This window comes from Aulonocara stuartgranti, assembly GCF_965226115.1.
Source record: "Aulonocara stuartgranti genome assembly, chromosome: 8".
NCBI classification, from domain to species: domain Eukaryota; kingdom Metazoa; phylum Chordata; class Actinopteri; order Cichliformes; family Cichlidae; genus Aulonocara; species Aulonocara stuartgranti.
Genome location: NC_138959.1, coordinates 23,536,656 through 23,564,513, shown reverse-complemented (window position 1 = coordinate 23,564,513; position 27,858 = coordinate 23,536,656). Strand labels below are relative to the sequence as shown.

The 27,858-nt window shown below is 41.2% G+C and overlaps 1 protein-coding gene across 4 annotated transcripts in view; it reads left to right on the top strand.

Moving 5' to 3' along the window:
- cacna1g (calcium channel, voltage-dependent, T type, alpha 1G subunit) overlaps positions 1-27,858 on the top strand; it is a 214,964-nt gene that overhangs the window by 24,665 nt on the left and 162,441 nt on the right. For all 4 annotated transcript variants that reach the window (XM_082543656.1, XM_082543655.1, XM_082543657.1 and 1 more), the window contains exon 2: positions 774-907. In XM_082543656.1, the coding sequence (XP_082399782.1) occupies positions 774-907 (134 nt within the window). The remainder of the gene's footprint in view (positions 1-773; positions 908-27,858) is intronic.

Genomic DNA, 27,858 nt, shown 5'->3' with positions numbered 1-27,858 from the left:
TAAGAGAATTACAATAAAATACCAGATCTATAACAGGTTTCTGTTATTTTTGACAATCCTGTCGCAGAGAACCACTTCTCTAGCACCTCCATATGGTTATCAGCCATATTTGAGTAAAATATCCAGCCCCTACTTAAGTCTTGCTTGTAAAATACTCCTATTTGGTAAATGTCACTGTCATTACATTTCTAACACACTTGTTGTGGGCAAAACACACCTGATTAGGATGTTTAGAGGTGAAGGTGAGATGTCACATCATGATTTGACACAATTACATAGTTAACCTTACTGGGTGTGCTTAAATACCATTGTATAATATATAATGGTAACTGTTGTAATATGGATGCATGTAAGCCTAAACTACAGTCTTTCCTAAACCAAACCTAGTAGCCTAAATCTGAAATTTAATCTGCTCCCCAAAGGATGAACCATACATTAAGAGATTTGGTGATCCTCAACAGAAGGTCAAAAGTCAACGTAGATCAAGTCACAAAATCAAATTACAAATGCAAATCAAAATAAAATGGCATGTTAGCATCACATTAATATTACTCTCTGCAAAATTGAAGACTTTGAATGATGTTTATTTGAAAAACAATGACCATCAATACATATCGGATCTTGGTCCAGTATTTGGATCATTACATTTAAGGTATATTTTCAAAGAAAACTACTGTCAGACATGATTGCCTCTTAATCAACCACAGCTTTGCAGTTCTCATAACTCACTTACATCATACGCCTTGTATTTTTGTCTCTTTCTGTCTATGCAGGATTTTGATGACTTCATCTTTGCATTCTTTGCCATCGAGATGGTGATCAAGATGGTGGCTCTAGGGATTTTTGGCAAGAAGTGTTACCTTGGAGACACGTGGAACCGTTTGGATTTCTTCATAGTGTTGGCTGGGTGAGTTACACAATTACACTCGCAAACACAAACACACAGGTGGCCAAGCATAACCGTGCATAAACACCGGAGGCTCGCGCAAGGAGCAGCACGCACACATGCAACAAATTTGGACAATAATCAATGTGCAAGGCGGAATCTGGGAAAGCGGTGACAGATTCAAGAACAAGGATAGAATCTGGGGAGCACAAAAAGATGTTTTGAGCTTCTAGATGTAATTGTGTCACAGGAAGCCAAGACGCTGCAGGCAGAGGATCAAACAGTATTAGATCTGAAGCATGAACCTGGTAGAGCAAGCCTTCTAACTCGCACGAGCTTTGCTGGATTTGCCCTTAAATAAATTTACTTTAAGTATTCCATTAGAGGCTTTTAACTTGAAATCAATACCACGAACCCTCTTAAATTCTTTAGTGTTCAGATTGTGTAGAAGCTGATGAATGCATGTCGATTTCTTTTCTAATTATTATTATTTCAACTTTTACAGCACTTACAAATCTGCCCTTGCTCTATAGCACATTTATATACATTTTAATTACTATACCGCGCTCATAAAATCAAGCGACACATGCCCACACACCAATGCACACACACACTGTAATTTGATTAAACATGTTACAGAACATAGCCTGCTGCTTTCAGTCTGACATTTTCATCATACTACATCCCCCGCTGGTTTATAATGCCATCCTTCTGCCACAGCTTCTGTTGTCCATCAGTGGAAACGGGACACATTTCCTTTTGTGTGTGTGTGTGTGCGCGCGAGTGCACATTGTCCTTAAGCATATACACATATATATATATATATATGTGTGTGTGTGTGTGTGTGTGTGCATACTGTATACAGAGATATAGAGAGAGCGAGATCATTCCCTTTATTTTACACTGAGCTACTGTTCCACAACTGAAGTGATGCCTTGGGTTATGTCTGCTCTCAGCTCACATTCAGTTAATTCCCGTGGTTTCCTTTCACTCCTCTTCTCTCTACCTGAATCATATACGTGAGTGGAAGCCTTTATATGATTATGGTAAGAGCTGCGTCCTTCTCGGTCATCATGACTCAGGGAGAATCTGACTCAGTGCCAACGCAACAGAAGGAACTTGATGGGAAACACCTCAGCGTTTGATACGGAGGCATTTATCTCCTGAGTGATGGGGAGGTCGTTAAAAGCAGCTCAGGCTATAGCAGCGACTGAAACATCTGCGGGGGTGACATTGCATCGTTGCAGGGAAGGCTGTATCCTGTATCCTAGGATATCGCATAGGATTACGCATCTGCTGAAGTATTCCAGTGTGAATTTTTGTATACGACTTTTGTAATAGATAACCCAGTTTATTTTTATTGCTTGTATAATCTTTTATTATTTTTCCAAGCATACATGGAACAGCAGACATCCCACAAAAACCTGAAACCTGAAACAGAGAGAGACATCTACATACCGGAAACAATTCATTTAATTAATCAGTTGTAAAATTTATGGCCCATATTAAATGCACAATTTTAATTTTAACTGGTTGATTTTAGCTGTGTGTAATAAAAGTAGTGGAATGAAAATCAGGTCCTGCTTTGCATGCAATCAGTTGATTGAAAATCCACTATCAGCTGAAAACACCCGCGAACCTCTGTTGGAGACAAACTTCATTTCTGTTCCCTCATCCCGATCAAGGGTTCAGTCAAGACCTCTACATTCCAAAAATGCTTTTTTAAATTTGCGGTGTGTGTATATATATATATATATATATATATATATATATATATATATATATATATATGAAAGAGCAACATTTTATCAAATGCAACATGAAATTTAGATTGTGTAAAATGCAGGTTGCAAAGCAGCTTGCAGATATGTAATACCCTATCTGAAGTAATATCTATATTTAGTGGGATGATAAAATTCAAAAAGCATAACCTCTGAATTGGAATACATATTGTTATGTGAAACCAGTACAAGTAACTTGAAACTTTAACTTTTGGACTTAAGTATGCACTGTCACAGATCTTGTATGCATTGTGTTTTTGTCCTCCATTGCTGCTGAACTAGAGTATAAAAAGGGAAATGTTCAAAAATCGTGCTAGGATATATCCTAGGATATATGTGCACATATCACAATCATGGACAGACTGTGATTAAGGTGGTTTGGTCTTGCAGCCTGCCCTCGCAAGTGTTAAGGATCTTGGTTTCCGGAAGAATAATTGATGGAAACGTTTGGCATCAGAAGAGTGTGTGTTTTTATCAGAGCATGCACAATATGGAAAGTGGCAGAAAACCAGTCTTATTTGCATGTCTGTAGCTGATGGTGTCTGCACGTATGTTGGCTTACATCACAGAGTGTGGGCGTTGAGTGTATGTTAATATGTTTAGCTGTTTTCATGGGTTCTAGTATTTCTGAACAAATAAAAAAAAAACTCATCTGTATGGAGAGCCCCCAGACTTGCAGAGACAATGGTAACCAAGGTAACGGCTGGTTGTCGAGCATTTGATATATCCTGGCAACAGTTGTTAAGTCTGCGGAGGAAGGCTCTGATGAACTGTTTGTTTCTTTCCTAGACGATAATTACAGCTAAGCTGCTTTTTCAGCAGGTCTGGACTGTCTTCTGCTAATCACCTCCCTGTCAGGAGGGAATGATGGAGGGATGGCTCCACGGAGCAGGTGGAAGGTGTAGAAAGGCAGATAGATGTGCAGGGGAAGAGTTTCTGATTTGTGAAAGCAGAGTGTTAAATAGATACCGTACCGCATTTGCATGATAAAGAGACTAGTAGATTGGAGCTTTCTGTCTTAATACGTTCAGAATCATTTGCATGGGACTTGAACACAACAGCATTTGTACAAAATGTGAACGGTAGATGGGTGTTGTTTTATTTCTTTCTGTTTCAGAGCATGAAGAAAAGTCAGTGTAGTCACATTGAATGTGCCAGACCTGACCTAACCACAGACCGTATATAAAAGATTGGAAGTAGATACCCTGACATTACCCACTGGTTAGTTAACCCTGGACATTTTCACTGTCATCCTCTTGATGTTTTGAAATTGAGGGGAAACAGCACGTTCATGTGGTTTTGAGTGTAGTCGTAGTTTGAGTTGAGTTTCTAAACTGGTCATCAGCATTTACTGAGGTTACGGATGACACAATCTGAGGGTCGTTTCCCCACAGACTTCTATACAACAAGACTTCTTTTTGTAACTAGAAGAGTCGTCTCCTACTGGACACTGACATTAATGCTGGTTTAAATACTTGTACATGGAGCATGGGGTGGCCCTGGTTGCTATACCGCACAGTCTTTGATTAACGGCTTGTGATTTTCAAGTAGCCGAAGTCATGGGTAATCAACTTCAAAATGAATTTAATATTCAGTTTAATATCACCCAGAGCTGGGTAGCATGGCTGTGTGGTGGCTAGCACTGTTGCCTCTCAGGGGCTGTTCTGTTTATGTCTGTGTGGGTTCTCTCTGGGTCCAAACACATGCACAGGTATGTCAGTTGATGATTCAAAGTTGGCACTCAGTGTGAATGATTGCCTGTTCCTTGTAATTGATTGGCAACCTGTAGTTGGGATAGTACTCTAATGCTGAATTGAAGAAGCAGATGAAGTTGATGAATGACCTAATGTTAGCAACTAAGCCCATAAACTCATAAGGCAGAGTTTACTGAGGTCAGTGAGGAAAGGAACCCAAGCACTATTTTCCCATAGGCTTTTTGAACTGAGATCTGCTCAGACAGCTTGTCTCTCCACCCAACCCTGAATAAGTGGTAGAAAATAGATGGATGAGTTCTATACAACTCAGAATCTTTTGCAGCTTCCAAGGTTGGCACCTGTTAGTCATTAAAAATAATGGAGTAAGATACTTTGGTGTTGGCTTCACTTTTCAGACCTGGAACATATGCTCATTTTCTATCCTATGCAAGGATGCTAAGTCCATCTTTTACTATATATAGGTTTGTATATTGAATTGAATTCCATTTTATTTCAATGGTGCCAAATCACAACAGTCGCCTCAAGGCGCTTTATATTGTAAGGTAGACCCTACAATACTACATACAGAGAAAAACCCAACAATCATATGATCCTCTATTAGCAAGCACTTTGGCGACAGTGGGGAGGAAAAACTCCCTTTTAACAGGAAGAGACCTCCAGCAGATGCAGGGGATATCTGCCACGACCAGTGTGAGAGAAGGAAGACAGAGCAAAAGATGAACCAGAGATTAATAACAAAAATAATTCAGTGCAGAGAGGTCTATTAACACATAGTGAGTGAGAAAGGTAACTACATAGGTGTATAAGTCCATGTTTCACTAATATCCATGCACCTTTAACCTATCAAACCTAAACTCATCATCATATGTATGGCAACTGTACTTTTAGCCCTGAGAGAACTGATAGTAAACAAGCAAAGCTCTGCACTATAGTTTGAGAGCCAGCTGTGGAGTAAATTACCCGATAAGGGGGGTGTTTTCATTTATTTATGAATTTATTTATTGATTGCTGCAGTAGAGGCCCAATCGATAGCTAAGGGAGTGCCGTGGCACTTACTGTAGCAGACAGGCTATCCTATCAGTACATCACCCTGTCTTTACACTCTCACTGCGGTGGTGATTCCACCCAGAGAGACAGAAAGGGGGTAATGAGGGGAGCAAGGAGGGGACAGGAGGAAGGGCAGACAGAGAAGACGAAGGGAAGCGAGGCAGAGGCAGTCAGGTCGATGCCTTCGTTGGACGCCCTTAATATTTAATCTGGTTTGATGCTTGAAGAGTCTTTGGATGAAAATACTGATACTACTTGTACAGTTCACCATGGATAACTTTTCAGTGTAACTTATAACTTCTGCTGAAAAAAAGACTTTTTAAATATGCAATTTTTCTGAAATTACCCATAAAGTGGCAGTTAAATGAAATAAAACATGTGATATCTCGCCTTTAATCATGCACTATTGTACACTGCCACAATTGAAGTCATTACATTGGATTCAAAATCAACATGCTGGCAATGTATGCAATCACTGCCTTCATCCACCGCTAGTGCTCCATCATTTCTGACCTCCACCATTGTGTTACAGCTGCAAATATACTATTTTCTTGTCAGTTACTGTAATCTAAACCCTTTCTGGTATTCCATGAATAATGGCTGTCCTGTCTACTTTTGATGACAGTCCGGAGGAGATTCTAATACCGACTTTAAATGACAGATCTGCGTCCACAGCAGAACATTTTAAGCCACTGTCATTGTTATATTCCGAAATACATGACAACACTGCTGGTGGAAGTTGAAGTAAGAGCTGTGAAATAAATTTGGCCCCTGGAGACTACAACCATTTACACCTGTTGATTTGTCATTTCATTTCTATCTATTGGCACAGTTGAAGGAAGTATTTTAAAAGCACGAAATAAATACTATTTAATTTTGAGACTCTTTATTGGCTCAGCCACACTAGAGTAAAAATAGGATGGCAATCTCCTTGTGGCTAGGAAAACTCAATGGTTGCCTGCAAAATAAAAACTTAAATGTTTTTGTTTAGCTTTTGGAGATGGATGTAGCTGCAGAAACCAACTTGTCCAGATAGTTAACGGTGTTCCACGCTCAACCTCGGGGCAAAGAGCTGGTCAAACGCAAGAATCGTGGTCCAACTTACACTGGCAGCAATCGCTCTTAGGTAGTTTGGCAAAGATTTTCAAACAACTGAATTTATATGTACAAATTTAATTATATACATTTATAGATACATTTATTACCAAAAAATGATATATGCATGGATGGATTAGGGCTGGAATACATGGCATCTGCAATCAGTCTCAATGTGCCTGTGCCTGAGCACAAACGATTGCAAACTGGTTGTATTTTGGTTAGTTTCTTTTATAAATGTGAGATTGCTGAGCTCCTGTGTGATTTTATAGGATAATTACTAACTTGCAGCAACTATGTCACTATTTGTCACTACATTCTGCCTGGACTCTGAATGTAAGCGCTTTATGTGAAAATCTACTTAATATGAATTTTTTTGTATGCAGAAACAAATAGCTTTCCAACAGACAGCAACGGATTTGCAGTTGTCAGCAATCACAGACAGATTTCATGTAGTTGCCAACTTGACTCCACTCAGTCACAGACCGACGGCAGAAGCACTCTGTCTCACAGAGATGGCAGTAATTTGGGTTGTGCTGGGATCTCCAACCACTGTCCCCAGTCCGACTGTAGCGAGATGGCCAGATCGTGCCACTTTTTGTGCTTTACATAATGTGCAACCAAGGTGAAATTGACAGAACATCAGAAGGATTTCATGTGTTGTGTCAGTGAGACCAGAAGTAAAGCTTTCAGAAAACCCCAAAGTATGGGCAGGCTTTAACATCATCTATGAGAGTAGGCTTGCAAAAACAATCACTGGCAAACTTGGGTGGCAGAGTGTTATATAAATATATACATGTAATGTTACATACAATATATAATTTAGAGCAGGATGTGGAATTTATGTATTTATTTTAATAAAAAGGCTTTTATAAAATCTGTGTGTCATGAACCAAAGTTCCGTGCGCAAGCTGGACCCAGAAGCAGAACTCACACACCAGGGTAGGAGAGAATAAAGAAACCAAATTTTATTATAACTAAAGGTGTCCCGTGAGGGTAGCCGGAAAAAACAACGTGTGGAACCAGAAAACACCGAAGGACCGGGGAGGTGAGTCGCGCAGGGAACGCCGAGAGCAGGGCTGTGGGAGGCTGCAAAAAAAAAGGAGAAACAGATTACTGGGGTGCGGAAAAATGGCAGCATACGAGGGAAGGGGGAGTATGCGTCTTACGGTGATAGCCGGGCAGAGTGAACCAGAGGGGGGGGGGGGCTCCAAAAGGGGTCGAGGCGGCGGGGCTGATCGTGATCCAAATCTCAGGCGGGCAGGTGGACAGGCAGGTGGCTCACAAAAAACGCCGAGTTGTGATCTGAGTACACAGGGCAAAACAGTGTTAGTTCAGATGGATGATTTTTCATAAGGGCTTTCCCGCAGATGTACGTTACCGCTGAGAGACGACCTGCTGATCGCCTGGGATGGGATGCAGGTGTGGGGTTAGCAGCCACGCCCGTGGGCGTGGGCATCCCATCAGCACCCCGGACGCCGGGCCGCGGACCATGACACTGTGGGGTTCATGTATGTGCAAGCTGAGCCCAAACGGGAGTGACGGCATCTACCTGCTACAGAACAGAGTGGAGAATTAGTCATGAGCGACTTCAGAGATGTCGAAAGACAGAAGCTGTACTGGTATTTTTTGAGCTAGTTTTAGATTGACTGGACATTTTCTCCCCCTTTGGTTCTGACTAGATATGCAAGGCTTAAAGAGATGTTCATTTCAAGGTTATGGACTCTACTAGAGGAGCTTTGGCAGATCATTAAGAAAATCCCTATTCATCGTATCTATGGCCTCAGGGCAGCATTTATGTTATCCCACTGTCTGACACAAGCTCCTCTGATAGGCTGCCCCTCACAAACAAAACATCTGAATAGTGGCTGTGTGGCTGAGTTGACCACATTAAGGATTTGAGCTTTCAAATCACTATAAAGTCTGAAAGCACTCGCACATAGTGTAACCTCAGTGTTTTAAGAGACAATAAGGAAAAGCGTAATAGTTCCATTTAAGCAGAGTAGTATAAAAGAAGCCCACATTTACAGTCAATTAAAAGACGCTGTCCTCCCGATGAAAGTCAGAGGAGTCAAATTTATTCAAATAGTAGAGTTCAGAAAACATTGTGCAGTCTACTAGCCATTATCTTGACCACAATCAATCCATAAAGGTAATTATATGGAGGTATCACTGTGCTGATGCTTTAAAATGCAAGCTGAGCACCTTTAACTGGCTTTAAATACTTTAAAGCATCCTCTTGGATTTCAGACTTCACACTAAAAAGAAGAGAAGAGAGAGAACCATTTTTTCCCTGAGCATCGACTGCTTTCTTCTCGTTATGATTTATTGATGACACTTTGGATCCGATCCAGCTGACGAAAAAAAAGAGCGTGAGGATGGAGGAGAGAAGGCGATGTGAGGCACAGAGAGAGGTGGCTGAAGATGTCTGGAGGGAGACAAAGTGAGAAAGGCCGATGGAGGGACAGATGTTGGAAGAGGTCAAAAAAGTAAAAATAAAAAACACTCAAGGTGAAACAGGAAGACAAGCATTAGTGAGCGAGTTGGTGAAGAAGCTGGATGCATTTTTTAAACCTTAATAAAGTTTTTTTGTTACAATTTTAAATATGCTCATTTGCTTTTGAGAAAATCGATATCAGCTTCAGACCTTTGGGTTCAGCACAGACAAATGAAGCGTTCCTCGTTGCTTTGATTTCAATAAATTTAGTGTGTACGGTTAGGGCGACTGGACCCGCTGAGCGTAGGCGAGCTGATTAACTAGTATTCTAGCCACTGGCCTAAATACTAATAAGCATCCCTATCTGTGAGGAATACAGGCATTTCTACCTTTATGTGAAATAATTTCCCATGCTTAAATTTTCAGTTAATAAGCCTTTCATGGAGCTGTGCTGCTGCCAGTTATTTGGTGCCTTGAAGGCGTCTTCTTTTCTTAAGCTCATATTTTGAATGATGTTCTGTTCAAGTTAAATACTTTAGTGATTATTATTATTTAGAGCTTCCAGCAAACCAGAATTTTATCATTCAAATCAAATTTATCTTTCTTATCTTTTTTCTTTTAGTTCATGACTGTATGGGAACTTATGCTAGCTGTCACAGGGTGAAAGGCAGGAAGCGTACTGGATAGCATTCATGCTATCAGAGGGCTAACACTCACAGTTATTAAATAATCACATTCGTACCGACAGGCAACTTAGAACCACCAGTTAACCCAACACACATTCCCACTTACAGAACCAGTTTGTTTGCTGACCATATGGGTTTATAGGAATCATAAGCTAGGAAGCATGTATATGATGCTCCAAGCTAGCTATTTTAAGCTAATTTTATCTCACTTTAAAGAATATAAAAACCATGATACCATTAAGTGAAGCTCACAGTACTTCACAGCATTGCCAGAAATGAAATCTTTCTGTGTCTAACATACCCCTTTAAAGCTTTTTGCCATGTTTCCTGCGATTATTTTTATTCAGACTTCTTAAAACCTACTGTAGCCAGATACGCTGCTAACCTTTACCGTTTGGACCTGCATCAAAGGGTGGAGAGGGGAAGAAGAAAAAGAGATGGAGGCCTCAGTAATGTTACACAAATCAGGCCTTTAATTCTTTTCTTACATGGAATATGAACAGAATGCGTCACACACACAGTTTAAAGTGGAAAGCTCGACTGGAAAGAACAGCAGCTCTCCGCCTCACATTTCAGCTTAAGCATCACTTAGCCTCGAATGCAGTGCACGCTGTGATCTAATAAATGAAGACGTCTCAGAGAATCTTTGCCAAATAGCTTGAATGCTTCAGCTTTCAGAGGGCCGGCTCGATTAGCACGTTTTTGCCATTATCAGGTGTGAATTTCATGGTATGCTGGGACTTGGAGTATGTAAAATTCATGAATCTTCGGCAGTTCAGAAGAAGTTGAGAAATTGTCAAATAAGGTTGATTAGGAGCCACTGTGTACAGAGGAGTTATTTGACGGCAGCGGCGCCTGCAGATGGAGCAGCGGCAGCAGCAGAGAGGAGCAGCTGAGGTTCAGAGCTGAAGATGTTGCCCACAGCAGCACAGGACAGCTGGAAAAATGTCAGAAGATAATTCCAGTGTGCATATTTCAAACTAATGCGTCTATTGCTAGAAACAAGACACAGAAAAACGTATAAAATGCTGTACTTGTGGTACTCGTACACTTACGGTGTTACTCCTGTAACATATTTTGTGGATTGATATGCATATCCGGCTAGTTGTAGTGGGGACAAGGCACATCTACAGTCACAGCAAGGTTACATGTACAGCGCTTAAACCAAACGATCTATTTAACCATCACTTCTGGTAAACACAAGTCCAGCACACCTCCCTAATCCAGCTAAAATTACAAATCATCATCTACAGATTTATGTTCGTTTATAGCTTAAATGAACCCAGAGACACAAGACTGATTAAGTCGAGTCGAGCAACACCAGCTGTACCTCCAGATGCACATAAAACTTATTTAACTTGTGTTACATTATAGCACTTTCTATACAGTATAGCACAGAAGGCACATTTGAATGTTGCACTCTTCGTGTAATATAACAGTTCGAGAGCAAAAGCAGACACAGAAAGGGCATCCATGAACAATAGTGGCCATTAAACAAACTGTTCGCTGTCCAGCAGCAGGTCTCCCGGACTCTCCCTCCTCCATCTTTCTATGAGCTTGTGCTTAACAGCATCAGGACTAGACTGCTGTATTTTCCTGTCCTGACTGTCCTTATCCACCTGGGTTCTCCTCCATTAGCTAGATTATTTTCCCACTACATGTGGGTCAGCAGATCGGCCATAGATTATCAGTCAGAGGGAGGGAGAAGAGGGAGAATGGGAGTAAGGGGAGGGATGCTGGAGGGATGGAGATAAGAGAACTAGATGAAAAAGGTTGAGTTGTTTTATTGCTTCGTACTGTAGGGATAAATCCGGTCGCAAGACTGTCCCCGTATTATCAGCCAAAGTAACATTGTGTTAATGGAGAGGAGGATCCTGTGGCCTCTGTTGTTTCACCTCATGTTCCTAAATTAAATCCGCTTTCATTAGTCATTTGTGGGAAATCCTCTCTGTGCACAGAAGGTAAATGCTCTTAGAGAGGAGTAAAAAAACCAAACAGTTTCCTAAACAGCCTTGAGCAATCTGACCGTGAACTCGCTGAATGTTTTACAGTATGATGTTGTGCTTTGGCGGCCAAGAAGGGTGATTATCATGAAATGACACTGGTTTTAATAAATGAATGAATATGCTTGTTCTGTTATTTTCTGAGGCACTGGTGATTCAGTTTTCTCTACATGGATGTGGTTGCACCAGTAATTCTTTAATCCACAAACAAACTAGAAGCTAAATTTGTATTTACAGTGGGGCAAAAAAGTATTTAGTCAGCCACCGATTGTGCAAGTTCCCCCACCTAAAATGATGACAGAGGTCAGTAATTTGCACCAGAGGTACACTTCAACTGTGAGAGACAGAATGTGAAAAAAAAATCCATGAATTCACATGGTAGGATTTGTAAAGAATTTATTCGTAAATTAGGGTGGAAAATAAGTATTTGGTCAATAACAAAAATACAACTCAATACTTTGTAACATAACCTTTGTTGGCAATAACAGAGGTCAAACGTTTACTATAGGTCTTTACCAGGTTTGCACACACAGTAGCTGGTATTTTGGCCCATTCCTCCATGCAGATCTTCTCGAGAGCAGTGATGTTTTGGGGCTGTCGCCGAGCAACACGGACTTTCAACTCCCGCCACAGATTTTCTATGGGGTTGAGGTCTAGAGACTGGCTAGGCCACTCCAGGACTTTCAAATGCTTCTTACGGAGCCACTCCTTTGTTGCCCGGGCGGTGTGTTTTGGATCATTGTCATGTTGGAAGACCCAGCCTCGTTTCATCTTCAAAGTTCTCACTGATGGAAGGAGGTTTTGGCTCAAAATCTCACGATACATGGCCCCATTCATTTTGTCCTTAACACGGATCAGTCGTCCTGTCCCTTTGGCAGAAAAACAGCCCCATAGCATGATGTTTCCACCCCCATGCTTCACAGTAGTTATGGTGTTCTTGGGATGCAACTCAGTGTTCTTCTTCCTCCAAACACGACGAGTTGAGTTTATACCAAAAAGTTCTACTTTGGTTTCATCTGACCACATGACATTCTCCCAATCCTCTGCTGTATCATCCATGTGCTCTCTGGCAAACTTCAGACGGGCCTGGACATGCACTGGCTTCAGCAGCGGGACACGTCTGGCACTGCGGGATTTGATTCCCTGCCGTTGTAGTGTGTTACTGATGGTGACCTTTGTTACTTTGGTCCCAGCTCTCTGCAGGTCATTCACCAGGTCCCCCCGTGTGGTTCTGGGATCTTTGCTCACCGTTCTCATGATCATTTTGACCCCACGGGATGAGATCTTGCGTGGAGCCCCAGATCGAGGGAGATTATCAGTGGTCTTGTATGTCTTCCATTTTCTGATGATTGCTCCCACAGTTGATTTTTTCACACCAAGCTGCTTGCCTATTGTAGATTCACTCTTCCTAGTCTGGTGCAGGTCTACAATACTTTTCCTGGTGTCCTTCGAAAGCTCTTTGGTCTTGGCCATGGCGGAGTTTGGAGTCTGACTGTTTGAGGCTGTGGACAGGTGTCTTTTATACAGATGATGAGTTCAAACAGGTGCCATTCATACAGGTAACGAGTGGGGACAGAAAAGCTTCTTACAGAAGACGTTACAGGTCTGTGAGAGCCAGAGATTTTCCATGTTTGAGGTGACCAAATACTTATTTTCCACCCCAATTTACGGATAAATTCTTTACAAATCCTACCATGTGGATTCATGGATTTTTTTTTCACATTCTGTCTCTCACAGTTGAAGTGTACCTCTGGTGCAAATTACTGACCTCTGTCATCATTTTAAGTGGGGGAACTTGCACAATCGGTGGCTGACTAAATACTTTTTTGCCCCACTGTAAGTTTAAGGTTAAACTGAATATATAAGATGAAATATGCTTAGAATTGCACATAGGTGTGTGTGTTGTATTGATGTGCGATGCTGCATCAGTACAACACAGTAAATACAGGGCCAGTAATACCCACATCTATACTTTTATAAAGACAGCTTATGTGTCATGATTAATGAGATAAATCACCATTGATCATCAAATTCTGAACACATTTTAATGACCACTAAATCAGTGTGATCTTTATTTTGCACAATAATTGTTTAACACAACAAAATACAGCTTATTTTAAAATCCTCCAGAGCACTTTGGGTCAAGCTCTGTTGTTTAAATGTGCTAAAGGTTATAAATAAAATAGAGCATAGTGCATGTTTGAGATGGCATAAAATATTTATCTCTAAAATCCAACCCTTAAGTAATTTGATTACATGTAACTTTACCATGTAATTTTGTTACATAAATCAAATGCAAAACGTTAACTTTAATGAAATCTGCTCAAATGAAATTCACTTGACTGTTATACAGTTAGTCTATATCAACCATATGTTCTTTAATGATGAATTATTAGAATAAATAAACCTTTGATTTGTTTGTATGTCAGGTTTTATTCAGAATCATTGCTTCATGTTTGAGTGAGGCAGAGTGTAAAGTGTCATATAAAGAGCAGCGCAATCATTTATGTGTGTTAAGTCTGTGCAGTGAGTCCAGGCTTAAAATAAACATTAGAAACCAGATGTGCCATTGCATTGTTGAGAGTTGCTCCATGAGGTATTAAAGATTATAATTACTGTGGTTATAAAAATTATTCTGGTTATTTTCGTCAGAATGGGCAAATATGTTGCTTGAAGACAAAAACATTCATCTCGGTAAACACTCATAAACAACATTTTCTTTAGATTTTGTCACCACGACTTCACGGTACTCAAACTGAAAGAGTTTACAGCTGCAGCTCGTCACTTTTCTTTTGTGCTGTGAAAAACTAGATTGTAAACTGTAGAATTTGCTGACATCAACATGCAGGATTTGTGTGCCTGTAACTTAAAAAACAGACCAATGACATTTTTAGAAAGAAAAAGTTAATAAGATAGTGTCTACCAAAGGATGTGCTGCAATTATAGGTTTTAATTGATAGAAATCTTTGTGGACAGACACATTATTATGATAACAAGATGCTTTTATGCATAATTTCTGCAGTTTTCCCTTTGTGCAGTAGATTTTAGAATCTTGCTTGATCTAAAATTTAGATCAAGCAAATGAATACATGAAATGCAGATTTTCAGCTTTAATACAAAGACTTTTCACAATATTTAGAGGCTCTAAAGTAAATGAGCAATTATCTGACAACCAGTTTCACGGTCAGGTCAGGTTCCTTTTTTATTTCATGACAAAAAAGCTGGAGTTGATTTGCAGAGCTGAATTTGTGCATTATGCATTTGTGCAGAGTATGTGTGTGTGTTTGAGGGGCCAAATCAACAATCTGATAATCTTAAAAAGACTGAAAGTACTCGCCAGCTCAGCAACTGAAAGGCACGAAAAACAACAATTAAAAATATAACAATAAAAAACAGTTTTTGGAGAGAGCGACAGTAAAAACACAGCACTCTTTTTTGTAATAAATTTATTCATTTATGCTACCTTTTTAAAGTGAGCCCTATCCCATTTCCATTAGCAGAAAGTCTAAAAGTTAAACTTCTAATTTAGACATACCAACTCTGGAGCATCCAGGAGCAACATATTTAATACCTGTCCTGCAGCAGTTCTCTCACTAAGATCTCAGACAACAGAAAGCAACTGAAGTGCATGATGACAGAATTATTTCCATAGATCAGGGGAAAAAAAGCCTCACAACACTTAACCAAGTTAGGAACACTTTAGTATTCTTCCATGGCTAAGTCCTGTGGAAGGATTAGGGCCACTGGGAAAAAACAGCCCATCCCCACTCCCGAGGATTCGTAATATACCGACGATTTGTCACGTCCCGAGGTGTTCCATGGGAAGGCAAAAGGTGACCTTCCATATTTCTATGCTACGCGCTGGGTTGTGGATGAAATCCAGTCGAACGACAGTCCCGCGGTAATAGACGTTCCAGCCATGTATTCCAGCCCTAACCTTAACCTTATCCCTAACCCTAACCACCACTTTAATAACGTTAGGTAGTGTTTTCCAAAGTGATTTAAGTAAAATAAATGTGCATGTGTAGATTCATTCCAAACGGTTCTCATGTTTCCTCATTTTTCCAATCTCGTAATATAGTGACGTGTTAGGTGCCCGGAAACCTAATATACGGATGATTTGTCACCAAGTGCAAAATGTTATGTTTTGGGAGTGAGAACGTGTTGGAAAATGGGGGAATCTTTTCGATTTTTTCCCCAATAATTCTGAGAAAAAAGACGGAAGTCTGGAATTGATCTCAGAATTCTGACACACCACTGTTTCTTTTTCTTAGTGGCTCAAATCCTCCAGTTTTTACTTTATATAAATGAATGCAGAGAGAGAAAACAACATTTGTTGACTTTCATGGGTTCTAGACTCTAGCCTGAGATCTGTGGACTCCGTGGTCCGTTTTAAAAAACAGCTAAAAACTCATCTTTTTAAACTTGCTTTTGGTTGATTTTTATTTTTAGGTTTTAGCTTCTGTGAAGCACTTTGTGATTTTTATCTTGAAAGGTGCTATAAATAAAATTTTACTTTACTTTTTTACTTTACTTCAGTCACTGTATTTTCACTGATGAAAAATCCTACATTTAAAATTATGTTCATTTATCCATTTAGTTTAATCACTTGAAAATGTGCATAAAAACAACTCCTGTTTTCAACATGATTAACTGAATTCATAAAGTTTAGCCAAATGTTGTTTCATAGAATAACCCTGATTCTTCATTCAGGTGACATTTTCATTTTCACTAAGTTTAAATAAAAAGGTCATGATGGACTGTAAGTGGCGAGGGTGTCAGCGGGATATGACGCTCTGCAGTGATCAAAAAAACAAAAAGCACTCTTGTAATTTTTTGATAATGACAAAAATCTCCGGCAGGGCATTCAGGCATTAACTAATTCTTAAGAAAATTGCTCTGTTCACTTTGATTTTGTTTAATCGGGAAACAGCAGGTCGGAACTGGGCTGTTTTACATGCAGGCGAGATGGCGTTGTTGTCACAGTTTGTGAGCACAGTTTCAATTAAAAATATAACAATAAAAACAGTTTTTGGAGAGAGCGACAGTAAAAACACAGCACTGTTTTTTTGTAATATATTTATTCATTCATGCTACCTTTTTAAAGTGAGCCCTATCCCATTTCCATTAGCAGAAAGTCTAAAAGTTAGACTTCCAATTTAGACATACCAACATATTTAATACCTATCCTGAAGCAGTTCTCTCACTAAGATCTCCTAACCTTGAGGGGGAAAAGAAAAGGAGATTTCCCTCAGTATCTGAGAAATGGGGATATTCAGTCATCAGCCATGACTGTAAAGTGTAAGTTGGTTAACATTTGGGTTAGATAGCAGGAGAGTGGGTTGATGGAAGAAAGTGTTATCGATGAAAGGTTTTCAGTCTGATTCAGCATGAAAACACTCCATCTGTCTACAGAGTGGTTCCTCTCTGCAGGTCATCCTCTCTGCACTTCTTTCTGATGATACCACATGCTCTTACATTAACATCATACTCCATACGGCTATACATTTTCTTAACTGTTTATCTGGTTAGAGGTGGGCAACCCTCGACAGGTTGCCATCTATTAGATGACAATATCGGAATCATAACCCACTGTTATGAATGCAGTGGCCTGAAATGCAAATGTTGCCTTTTCACACAAGCACACACTCAGAGCGATCCATCAGTCATAATCCATTTGCTGTGGGACATCTAGGGTGACAGCTTGCCTGTCACTGATGTGAAGGCGAATAGAAAGCAAACAATATGTGACTAAAGGAGTATCAGAGGAAGCAACAGATGACGGTTGTTTCATAATATATATAAAGAAATGGCATGACAGACTATGACAGGAAAGTGTAGTCTATTCCTGGAAACAAGGTGAGTGTAGTTCACACAGTGTGGTGTAGAAAGTCAAAGCACCAGTTTGCACCAAAACTGCCAATAACTATTAGCTGAATGCTAATGTGTTAATGAATGAGATTCAAATGCATTATTTTCTGAAGAAACATATTCAGTTTATTCCAGTTTTATTCTAAAGCACCAAATGTTATAGATCAGTAGCTTCACTATGATTAATATTGAAATGAAAGATACTTCTTTTAGCATTGACGTTTTTGGAAGGTCGCTGTTCCAGTAGCAGTTTCTCCTGCGCTTTATGCCAAGCTATAATCTATCTATGGATTCATCACTTTAATATATGTTTTTGTCATTTATGTCTACCATCGTTGCACAAGGTACAATTTACACATTTTGGCTTTGCCTTGTTTATTAGTAAACTCTTTGTACTTGCAGTTGCATTGCATTAGCATACCGTGCATTAGCATAAATGAAAAAGTCTCCACCAGTTTAAGCAAATAATATATTAATGTTTCCACCATTTTCACCAGCTAGTTGGTAAACTTAGCTGCTACCATGTTATGCTGGCACTCACTAAAAAGGCAGCTGTTAATGTGAAAAAACAACAACAAAAAAACTACATTAATAGAAGCTAACATCTTCACAGAGAGGAAGCACAAAAACTAGGAATGACTAACATCTAACATCACCTAAATGGTGTTACATATTGGGTGTGACTTCATAGCTAAATAAACTATATTTTTTGACTCCAAAATATCCAACTTAGTCTAGAAACAGGATGAAACATGCATGGAAAATTGACCCTGACTTTCAATGCTAATAGCTTTGTATTAAAAAGCATTGCACTCAGTTTTAACTAGGGTTGCCAACCGTCCCTTAAAATACGGAATCGTCCCGTATTTAGAAACAAAATACACATCCCGTATTGAGCTAATAAGGGACGCACTTTGTCCCGTAATACAGTGAGAATCAAAAGTAGTCTATAACTTTTAATGGAATTAACGCTTTGTTTGAAAACATAATTCCCAGCCCCTCTCCTGCTTTGTGACCAATGAGCTGACAGCACACTTATGACAATTCGAGTATGACAATTCAGATTACCGCTCATCTCATTGGTCAAGGAAAGGTCGCTTACGGAGAAAATACTGGAAGACAACAGATGACCACAACAAGAAGCATGGCCAACAGGGAAACAAACGCCGACACTGCGGTGCAAGTCTCGGACGACAGTAAACCTTTTTTTTTTTTTTGCCTGTCCCGTTTGGCTCTTTTGCCATCAGAATTGTTGTCTAAAGGCAAAGAAAGATGCCCAGCGGATTTACTTTACCAAATTGACCATCCCAGCCTTGCCGTAATGGTCCATTTGATTCACCTTTTATTGTTTATTTTATTTTCACTTACTGAATACGGGACAGACTTGACTGGGGGAAAGAAGGGGAGAAAGAAAGAGGGAAAGAGAAACAGCTGAGAAGAGGGACGGGGGAGAAGGGCAAAAGACAAAAACCAACAGAATGAGCGGGGAAAAAAATGCATATATCAATCACCTGGATCACCTGCTGAGAAAGAAAAAAGAAAACAAGCAGAAGAGAACAAGAGTAATAGAATAAACAACATCACAATGATATATGGGAATATGACAGTAAATACTAAATATTAAACATTATTGTGCAGCACATAAGATCAACAGAACACAGTGTGCTTTGAGGTAGGAGCCAAAAAGGGTGTAGTTTGTGGGTGTGATCACCCGTGTGTACACCTGTGAGCATGGACGCGCTTGTTTTTATTTTTTTTTAAAGGTTCCTTCATGTAATGATCTGCTAGAGGGTGTGGGGGGGCCACAGCCCCGTCCTCCAGGGCATGAAGCAGGTATGGAGGAGATCAAAACTCCAGACATCCAGAGGCCCCCAGAACAGAAGAGACCAAGGAAGACCAACAGAGGGGCAGCCGCGCCACTGTCCCAGAAAGAGCTGAGGAGAGTCCCAGATGAGGGCTCACTCAGCAGCCAGGCCCCGATAAGCGGCCGCCAAGGAGTGAGCCGGTGTGTACCTGGACGCCCATCCCCGGACACAAAGAACCACCAACGCACCGATGTCTGAGGGAGTCCGCCACTGGCAGGGGAAGTGGTGGTAGGGGGAGATAGGCCTCCAAACCTTGGAGGGCCTGAGATGTCCCCAGAGAGGTGGCGCCTGACACCCAACCTGACATATAGACACAGAAATACAGGCACACACAGATACAAACACCCATTCCCACCCTCATGCTCTCATATGCACTTACTCCACACTCAACCAATGAGGAGACAGACATAAAGAGACGCTGTACACACGATCACACTCCCCAAGCGTACTCTACAAACCGGGTCTAGGTACCCTTGCCCCTGGAGGGGGGAACTGCACCCAGACCCAGGTGGTGTTTCCCTTTTCCCTGCGGTGGGGGGAGGCAGACCGCCCCGACTCCGCAGCAGCAGGGAGGCCCCACACTCCAGACCGCAGTCGGACGGCCAACTCCTTCTCCTAGCCCTCCCGCTCCAGCAGGTCGCAGAGAACGGGGGTGAGAGAAGACTCCAAACCTCCCTCAACCCGCTCATTGTAGTGTTGATGCATGTGTGTTCTAAGGTGCATTTAAAACCCAGGAGGGCATGGAGCTACCTGCCAGAGAGCAGCAGGTAAGCGCATGGTCCCTCCTGCTAGCCCTCAATGTCTACGTGTATTTAACATTGAGAGGTGGGCAACGATGCCAGGGGTGAGGTGTACACCCTGATGGTGATTTGGACTCCGTGCATCGTGCCCACCCCCAAGATCCTATATGTATGTGTAATGAGAGTGTGAGTAATGTGAATGTCTAAGTTGTGGGATAAAATTGAGGCAGAGGCAGCCAGAAGGGGACGGGGGGGGGGGGGGGGGGGTAGCCTCCTCTGCACCCTGGTGACATACCCCTACTCCAAGGTCCTGCATGTGTGGGTGGTTGTGGTGGAGTGGGAAGAGGGAGGCAGCTAGAGATGGGGAGGGAAGGAAGGGAGGGGCAAGTGACCCCTCCCTGGGGCCAGCTCCCCCGCTGACCCCAGTAGGCACCCCCATACTCCGCGACCCGCCAGGGAAAGGGGGCCCAGACCCATCCAGACCGGGGCCTAGCGCAGCAGCGCCTCCCGGCCCCACAGAGCCCGGGACAGTCCACCCAACCCCACCACAGAGAAAACTGCACCCACCCCACCATCCACTCATCTTCCAGACTACATAAGACAATAAACACCCAGGCTGAGATCTTCCTCCACCTCTCCTGTATCTCCCCCTCCTGCAGAGAGAGCCCCTGAGGAGAGGAAAGCTCCTGCAAGATGTGACAATCTTCCCCACCAGTTGAAGAGCCCCCCAGGTGGCTCGATGCACCGGCGGCACCCTGCTCCAGGGCTGGGCCCCCATGCACGGACGACATGGACGACAGTAAAGCTAATGCTGGGCTTACACTGTGCGATTTTTGGCCCATTTTGAGCCGATTTTTGAGTCGTGCGACCGTTTTGGCGATCGGCCCGATTTTGGCCTTCATCGTGCGTCGTGCATCGTGTAGTATACGTGGGGTAACGAGAAGCGATTAACACCTCACGACCAGCTCCCGATCATCAATCGCTTGGTCGTGAGGATTTCAAACCTGTTTGAAATCCTCGCGACCGTCGTGAGGGTGTCACCGCAGTTTGTCACACTGCGCACGCGCAAACACAAATGTCAGCGAAAAAGACGGCGCAGCACGGCAGTGCAGCGTGTGATCTGGACACAAGCGATGGAGGCACAACTTGTAGAACTTTGGAAAGCTCATCCGAGCCTTTTCGATGTGGCCTCACAAAATTATCACGACCACAACAACCGTGAAAATAGTTGGATCTACGCTGCTGCTCATTCACAGCTGCCTGATCAATGTTTTTCATTAGCAATTTAGCAAAGTTGATGGTGGTGGTGTGTCTGTGTGAGTGAAAGACAGAGAGGGAGAGCGAGCGACAGATTTTCTGTTATAACCTTCATTTTATGGACGCACAGTGTGAGCACTCAGGTCGCATCAGAGCATCGGGACATATAGTGTGAGACCCTGCATCGTGACCTACGAACTTCTAACCCCTGCGAGTCAATTGTGCAGTTTGAGCAGGAGCTGAATCGCGCGACTGAAAAAATCGCACAGTGTCTGCCCAGCATAAAGCTCACACACTATACGTCCCGATGCTCTGATGCGACCTGAGTGCTCACACTGTGCGTCCATAAAATGAAGGTTATAACAGAAATTCTGTCGCTCTCTCTCTCTCCCTCTCTGTCTTTCACTCACACAGACACACCACCACCATCAACTTTGCTAAATTGCTAATGAAAAACATTGATCAGGCAGCTGTGATTGAGCAACAGTGTAAATCCAACTATTTTCACGGTTGTTGTGGTTGTGATAATTTTGTGATGCCACATCGAAAAGGCTCGGATGAGGTTTCCAAAGTTCTACAAGTTGTGCCTCCATCGCTTGTGTCCAGATCACACGCTGCACAGCCGTGCTGCTCCATCTTTTTCACCGACGTTTACGTGTTTGCGCGTGAGCAGTGTGAGCAGCTGTGGTGAGACCCTCACGAGCGATTGATGATCGGGAGCTGGTCGTGAGGTGTTAATCACTTCTCGTTACCCCATGTATACTACACGACGCACGATGAAGGCCAAAATCGGTCCGATCACCAAAACGGTCGCACGACTCAAAAATCGGCTCAAAATGGGCCTAAAACCGCACAGTGTAAGCCCAGCATTAGAGCAGCAATGTTTGTTCCCCTCAGAGAAAGGGAAGAATGGGAAAAGGAAAACACCTGGCTGGAAAAAGTTAATATGGACATGTGCAGTGAATATCAGCGCTATGTGGCCAGAAGTGTGATAATATAACTTATTTTGTGTAATAAACAACTGCAAGGATAGATGATTACAACAAATAGATGAGTAATACAAAAAAGTAATACATAGATGAATAATGATGATGAGTTATGATGCGTAATCATGGGAACAAGCGGGTTTACAAACAGGAGCAGTTGATTAGCATTAGAAAAGCTGAAATAATACCTCAACTGAAGCCAATTGTACTAAATGCACTAAATGTGCACTGTTACAAGAATGTTTTTCTTTCTATTGTTTTCTATTATTTTAAGTTAAGCAGGACAGAGTGCTTTTAAAGAAAGATTTACTTATATTCTCAAAAGTTAAGCATGACAGGCTTCTGTTTAAGAAAGAGACCTGTTTTACTGTGTTAATGTTGTCATTTTGAGCTAAAAATAAATGGCTAAATGATCATTTGTTTCACATGTGTTCATATCACAAAGAATAGAATATGCATCTACTTAAATCAACTTCAAGTCAAATGGTTAAAAAAAATAATTTCACACACAAAAAAAGAGCTAGAAAATTCACCACACTGCATGGGAAGGGTGAAGACAACTGGGTCGCCCGGCCCTGGCCACGAGGTGTCCCTTATTTATTTTTCAGGGAGTTGGCAACCCTAGTTTTAACCCTCAAATGTGCAACTATGTAGTAATAGAACTGTCACTAGACCCCATTTGTTTAAATTCCATTCATGCATTTGAGACATCAGTAGTGCTTTAGAAAGCAATTTCATTTCTATTAGCCACTCTTTATGTTGTGCTAGGCTAAACATGCCCTGGAGCTTTCTGTGCACTTTAAATTCACTACAAAGCTTTGTCTAATAACAGACATAATGTAGACATGATCAGCTTCTCTTTGTGCAGTGATCAATGGATAGTGTAGCAGTGGGTGTGCATACTGTATGCTTTACTGTCATGATAACTTTGCCTAAACCATTTCTGGATACCCAGTCATTCATCAATGTGCTACGCAGCCTGAATCCTCCCCAGCTAACCTCATCAGTTATTCAGCAAGTTTATTTCAAACCTTATTTATCACAGAATTCCTTCACAGATACAACAAACTCCCTAACCTCAAATCGAGCATGAAAACCGAGGAGGCTCCATCAAAATTTGTCAATTCCTTTCAGCATTTCGCTGTCTATCCATCATGATTTGCATAAAAATACGCCACTGGAAAGCCGGCCAGGGAAAATATAAAATAATATACAGTAGCGAGGTTCTTTTTCATATCTCGCACTATTGATTTCTGAAAAACTATCAAACAGACAGTATGGGGAAAAAAACATTGAAAAATGTCTTATGCATACCATGGATCGTTTGATATTTAAACATTGCTTCATTAGAAACAAATTGACAAAACAGACAAGCCCAATTTTAAATCTTTGCATGCATGCAAAGACGTGTGCAACAGACACCATAATATAGTTTCACAAAGCAGCAACCTCCAGGGCTGAAAAACGAAGCCTGGATCGAAATGCTTCAATGGCCACTCGAGGCTGGCTCCAAGAGCAAGTAAATCCCTGCAGACTTTCATGTTAAAAATGGCCATTGATTTCTTCCCTACTGTTTATCTTCGCTTCATCTATGAGTACTCCTTATTCGTGAGACTGGTGGCTACTTAATTTGATCACAGTACAGTGGCTGTGATCAGACAGATGGATACGCTGACTGAGGTGGACAGAAGATGGACAGATGGAAAGATAGAGGGCGACAGATAAAGGTTAGGTGAGGACAGCACTAGTTAAACATTTTACAGTGTCCTACATTCCTGAGCTGCCTCGCATACTTTTTCCTATTATAGTTCTTTCTGGGTGGCATTATGTCCGGTGTATTTGTGTGCAGGCTCCGTTAAGAAGGTGGCGTTGCTGGAAAGCGTGTGTACCATCCTTCATGTGCCTGGCTCTTCAGGCACAAACACACACACGTCCAGCCTTTACGATAAGAGAGAGGACAAACCAAGAGGCATCACGCCCAGAAGTGTGTATGTGCGTGTGTGCAATGATATACACACTTTATGTCTTTGGTGGCTTTATTTTAAATGACATGAATTTCATTATACATTTCTGCAAGTTTGTCCTTGTGAGGATATATCTATATAAAGATATGCAGGGGCGCCGTATCAGTGTGTGTACAGAGTACAAAAAAGAGAAGAAGACGGTTTTTTTGTGTTTTTCGTCCTCCACTTCACCCTCTTGCGTAGATCTGCTTCAGTTTGGAATTTGCCTCATGCAAACTCCCTCCAAGACTGCGTCCTCCTCCCCGTCGCCCTGCCCTCTATCAGCATCATCAACGCTGGCACGGACTCTGACAAAACAGCACACGACTTCCTGCAGTTGAGATCGTTTGTTTGATACACTCCATTTCTCCTCAGCTGTTTCTTCATTCCAGATGAGGGGAGATGGGTCAGTTTTCACTGAGCACATCGACCGTCATCTGGCTCTAATCAGGGGCAGCAAGTGTTTTTACAGTCTATTTTTGAGCAGACATCATTCATCATCTGCTTTTTAAGTTTGTTTATGTTAATCTGTCTGATGAAAAAATTACCCTAATATTTGTTGCTCTGGGGGATTTATAGCTTGTCTGTGGCGCTTGAACATAAGTTTTCCCATCCTGATGATGATACCGTAAATTTCCCACAGGGACCTCAGTGCTCAAAACTGAGATCATGCTGGATTTATTATATGTTCTCCTACTGGTGAGATTCTTTCACTTTTTTGCCCTTGCTGTGCTCATGTAAGCCACTGTCTGGTTGCGGGATGGACAGTACTACGAAAATACTGTACACACCAAATGAAAATGAGGATGCTTTGAAATGCATCTATATCTGTTTTTCATATTTATTAAGAAAACAAAAAATGAATGGGCATCTACACACAGTAGGATTTCAGTTAATGTCATTTGAACATCATAGAAACAGTTGGTACTATTAAAGGAAAAATAGTCCCTTGGTGGAAGGGAAGTATATGCAGAATTACATCTTAGATGTGACAGAAATATCCTACAACTTAAATATGATAACAGATGAAATTATCCGGTCTTTAAGTGATGATGTTTGAACCCTGCTTACGGGTCCAAACTAGTCTGTGTTATTAAGGCTGTTGTGTTTTTAACATGGTTTAATGCTTTGTATTTTGTTCTATTTAATCTGAACAACCCCCTATCAAAAACGACGTGATCACCGTCGGCCTCTCTCGGTTTTTATTACCACTATTCATTTTAAAGCTTGGTTTTTAAAACCTTACATTGTAACTACAGCCCAGCCCATGCAGACTTTATTAATGGCTAACTTCGTAATGTGGATTATCTCAGTTGTTTGTTCTCCTGACTGAAGTGTGGTCCATTTACAGCAGCCTGCTATGCGATTGCATTTGTCACTAACCATTGGGAACCCTCATGTTAACTTCAGCTTCACTGTGTTTATGTTATGCTAACATAGCTGTGTAGCTAGCCACCACGTAGCACATCATTATATACCAGCTAGCCCAACTTCAGTAACCCTACAAACATTACTGATGTTTAGTTTTCTGTCTTCATTTATGTCGGAAGTGATAGCAGAGCTGAATGTTTCAATTTTTTCTCAAATCTCTCAGTAAGAACGTGGTATATTATGTTTGGGTGGAAACTAGCGAGTTAACTTCCCGCTAACTTCTAATGCTGTTAAATTTCCTAAATTCTGTTTTCATGGATGCCTGGATGTTAAACTTAATTGTTACACCTGGCAAAGCAGCCACACTGATCATTTTGTTAAAAATGAAATAATTTAGACAATTTGTAACTCTCAGTGTTTGTTTGACTTTGGGACCTGAAGTGGTGTTTGAACCCGGACATGGCTAATGACATCAGACTTAAAGATCGGATAACTGTTGTAGATAAAGAGAAAAACAAATTCAGAGTAAAGACATTTCAACACAAGAAGAGACTTTGTGAAAGTACAAGACTTTTGTGACTCCAATGTCTGCTAACGATCAACGGTCAGCTACAAAACGATGCATGACGAGCAACACACGTAACCACCTAAAGCTCCTTTGATTGCTCTGATATTCCCACTCTTAATTTGACTTACAGATTTTTTTTTTCAGTAACATTTGAATTTTGCTGTTATTTTTGTTAAAGTTAGCACTGATTCTAGCACATCTTGCCAACCAAGCTAGCTATTGTTTGCTAAAAAGCAATCCATGCTCTCTTCCAAATATGAAATATGTTGATCTTTGGTCTTTTGGTGCTTATAAACTAATATCTGTTGATTTAATTAAAGAATTTGTATTATTTCTTGTATTAGTTAACCTCTTCATTAGTATCGTGTTTTTTAGTATAGAGATTGTCCTGTGCGTCTATATTACGGTGAGGGTCACTTACAGATATTTTTTACTGCTCTTGCTTTAGACCAGGTGTCTCATACGTCCAGACAACTTCAGGAAATGTGAAGGACAATATAGATTTGGACTTTTTGAGAGTATTTTCAAGTTTTAACAAGTTCTCATTTGCCATTCATACTAAACCAAAGTAATACCTCACATATAAAAAATTAAATGACAGGAAAATTATTGTGAGCTTGCAGTAAAAAAATTAAAAGAAAACTATTTTAGAATTCCAAGGCAATCTGGGAAATGAACTAACATTACTTTTTCTGTAGCTTTGCACATTTATCATTATCACCTCTCCAGCCCATTTAAGATCAAAGTGGGCCCTATATGTCGCCCACAATGTAAAATGTGATTATGGAAAAACCTACATTTCCCATAATCTAACAGTATGCTGTTTCCTGTTTTCTGGTATGAAGTGAGATTATTTAAGGAAATTTTCTATACTTGACAAAAGAGCCAAATGAGGCACTTTCATGAGCTGATTTGAAACATAGGTTGAGTGTTCTTATAATGTTGTCTTATATATCAACCATAGTATGTGTAATATTTTGTCATAAAGCCGTCCTTACGCTGATTCAGTTCTGTACTTTCAAATGTCTTTCTTTTCTAAGTCACTGTTTCATGAAAGTAAACTGAATGTCCATAGCAACTATTACTGAATATTACACAGGTTGAGGTTCCTGTTTCCGGGGACTGGAAGATACCGCTAACCTCATGTCTCTGCTGCTTGTGGGAGGGCATCTCCATGCTGTTCTGTTAACTGTTTACCCATTTACCTTCTCTCTCCGGCCTGCAAGCCATCTGTCAGCTCTGTGTATGCATACTTGTGATTGTGTATGTGCGTCTGAGAGAATGAGAGAGGGAAGGAGTAGCTATTCTTGTTTTGCTCCAGTGTAACAAGCAAGAAGGGATTGTCCTGGGACACCTTAATGTGTAAAAGGCGGGCATTCATGGGTTCATTAAGGGAGTTTCTCCCACTTAAGGTGCTGCACACACACACACACACACACACACACACACACACACACACACACACATACCCTCTCCGACATGTGTTGCGAATTTGTCAGACAGACAGACTTGGAGTCAGTTCGAGGAGGGAATTCCTTCATCTGCAC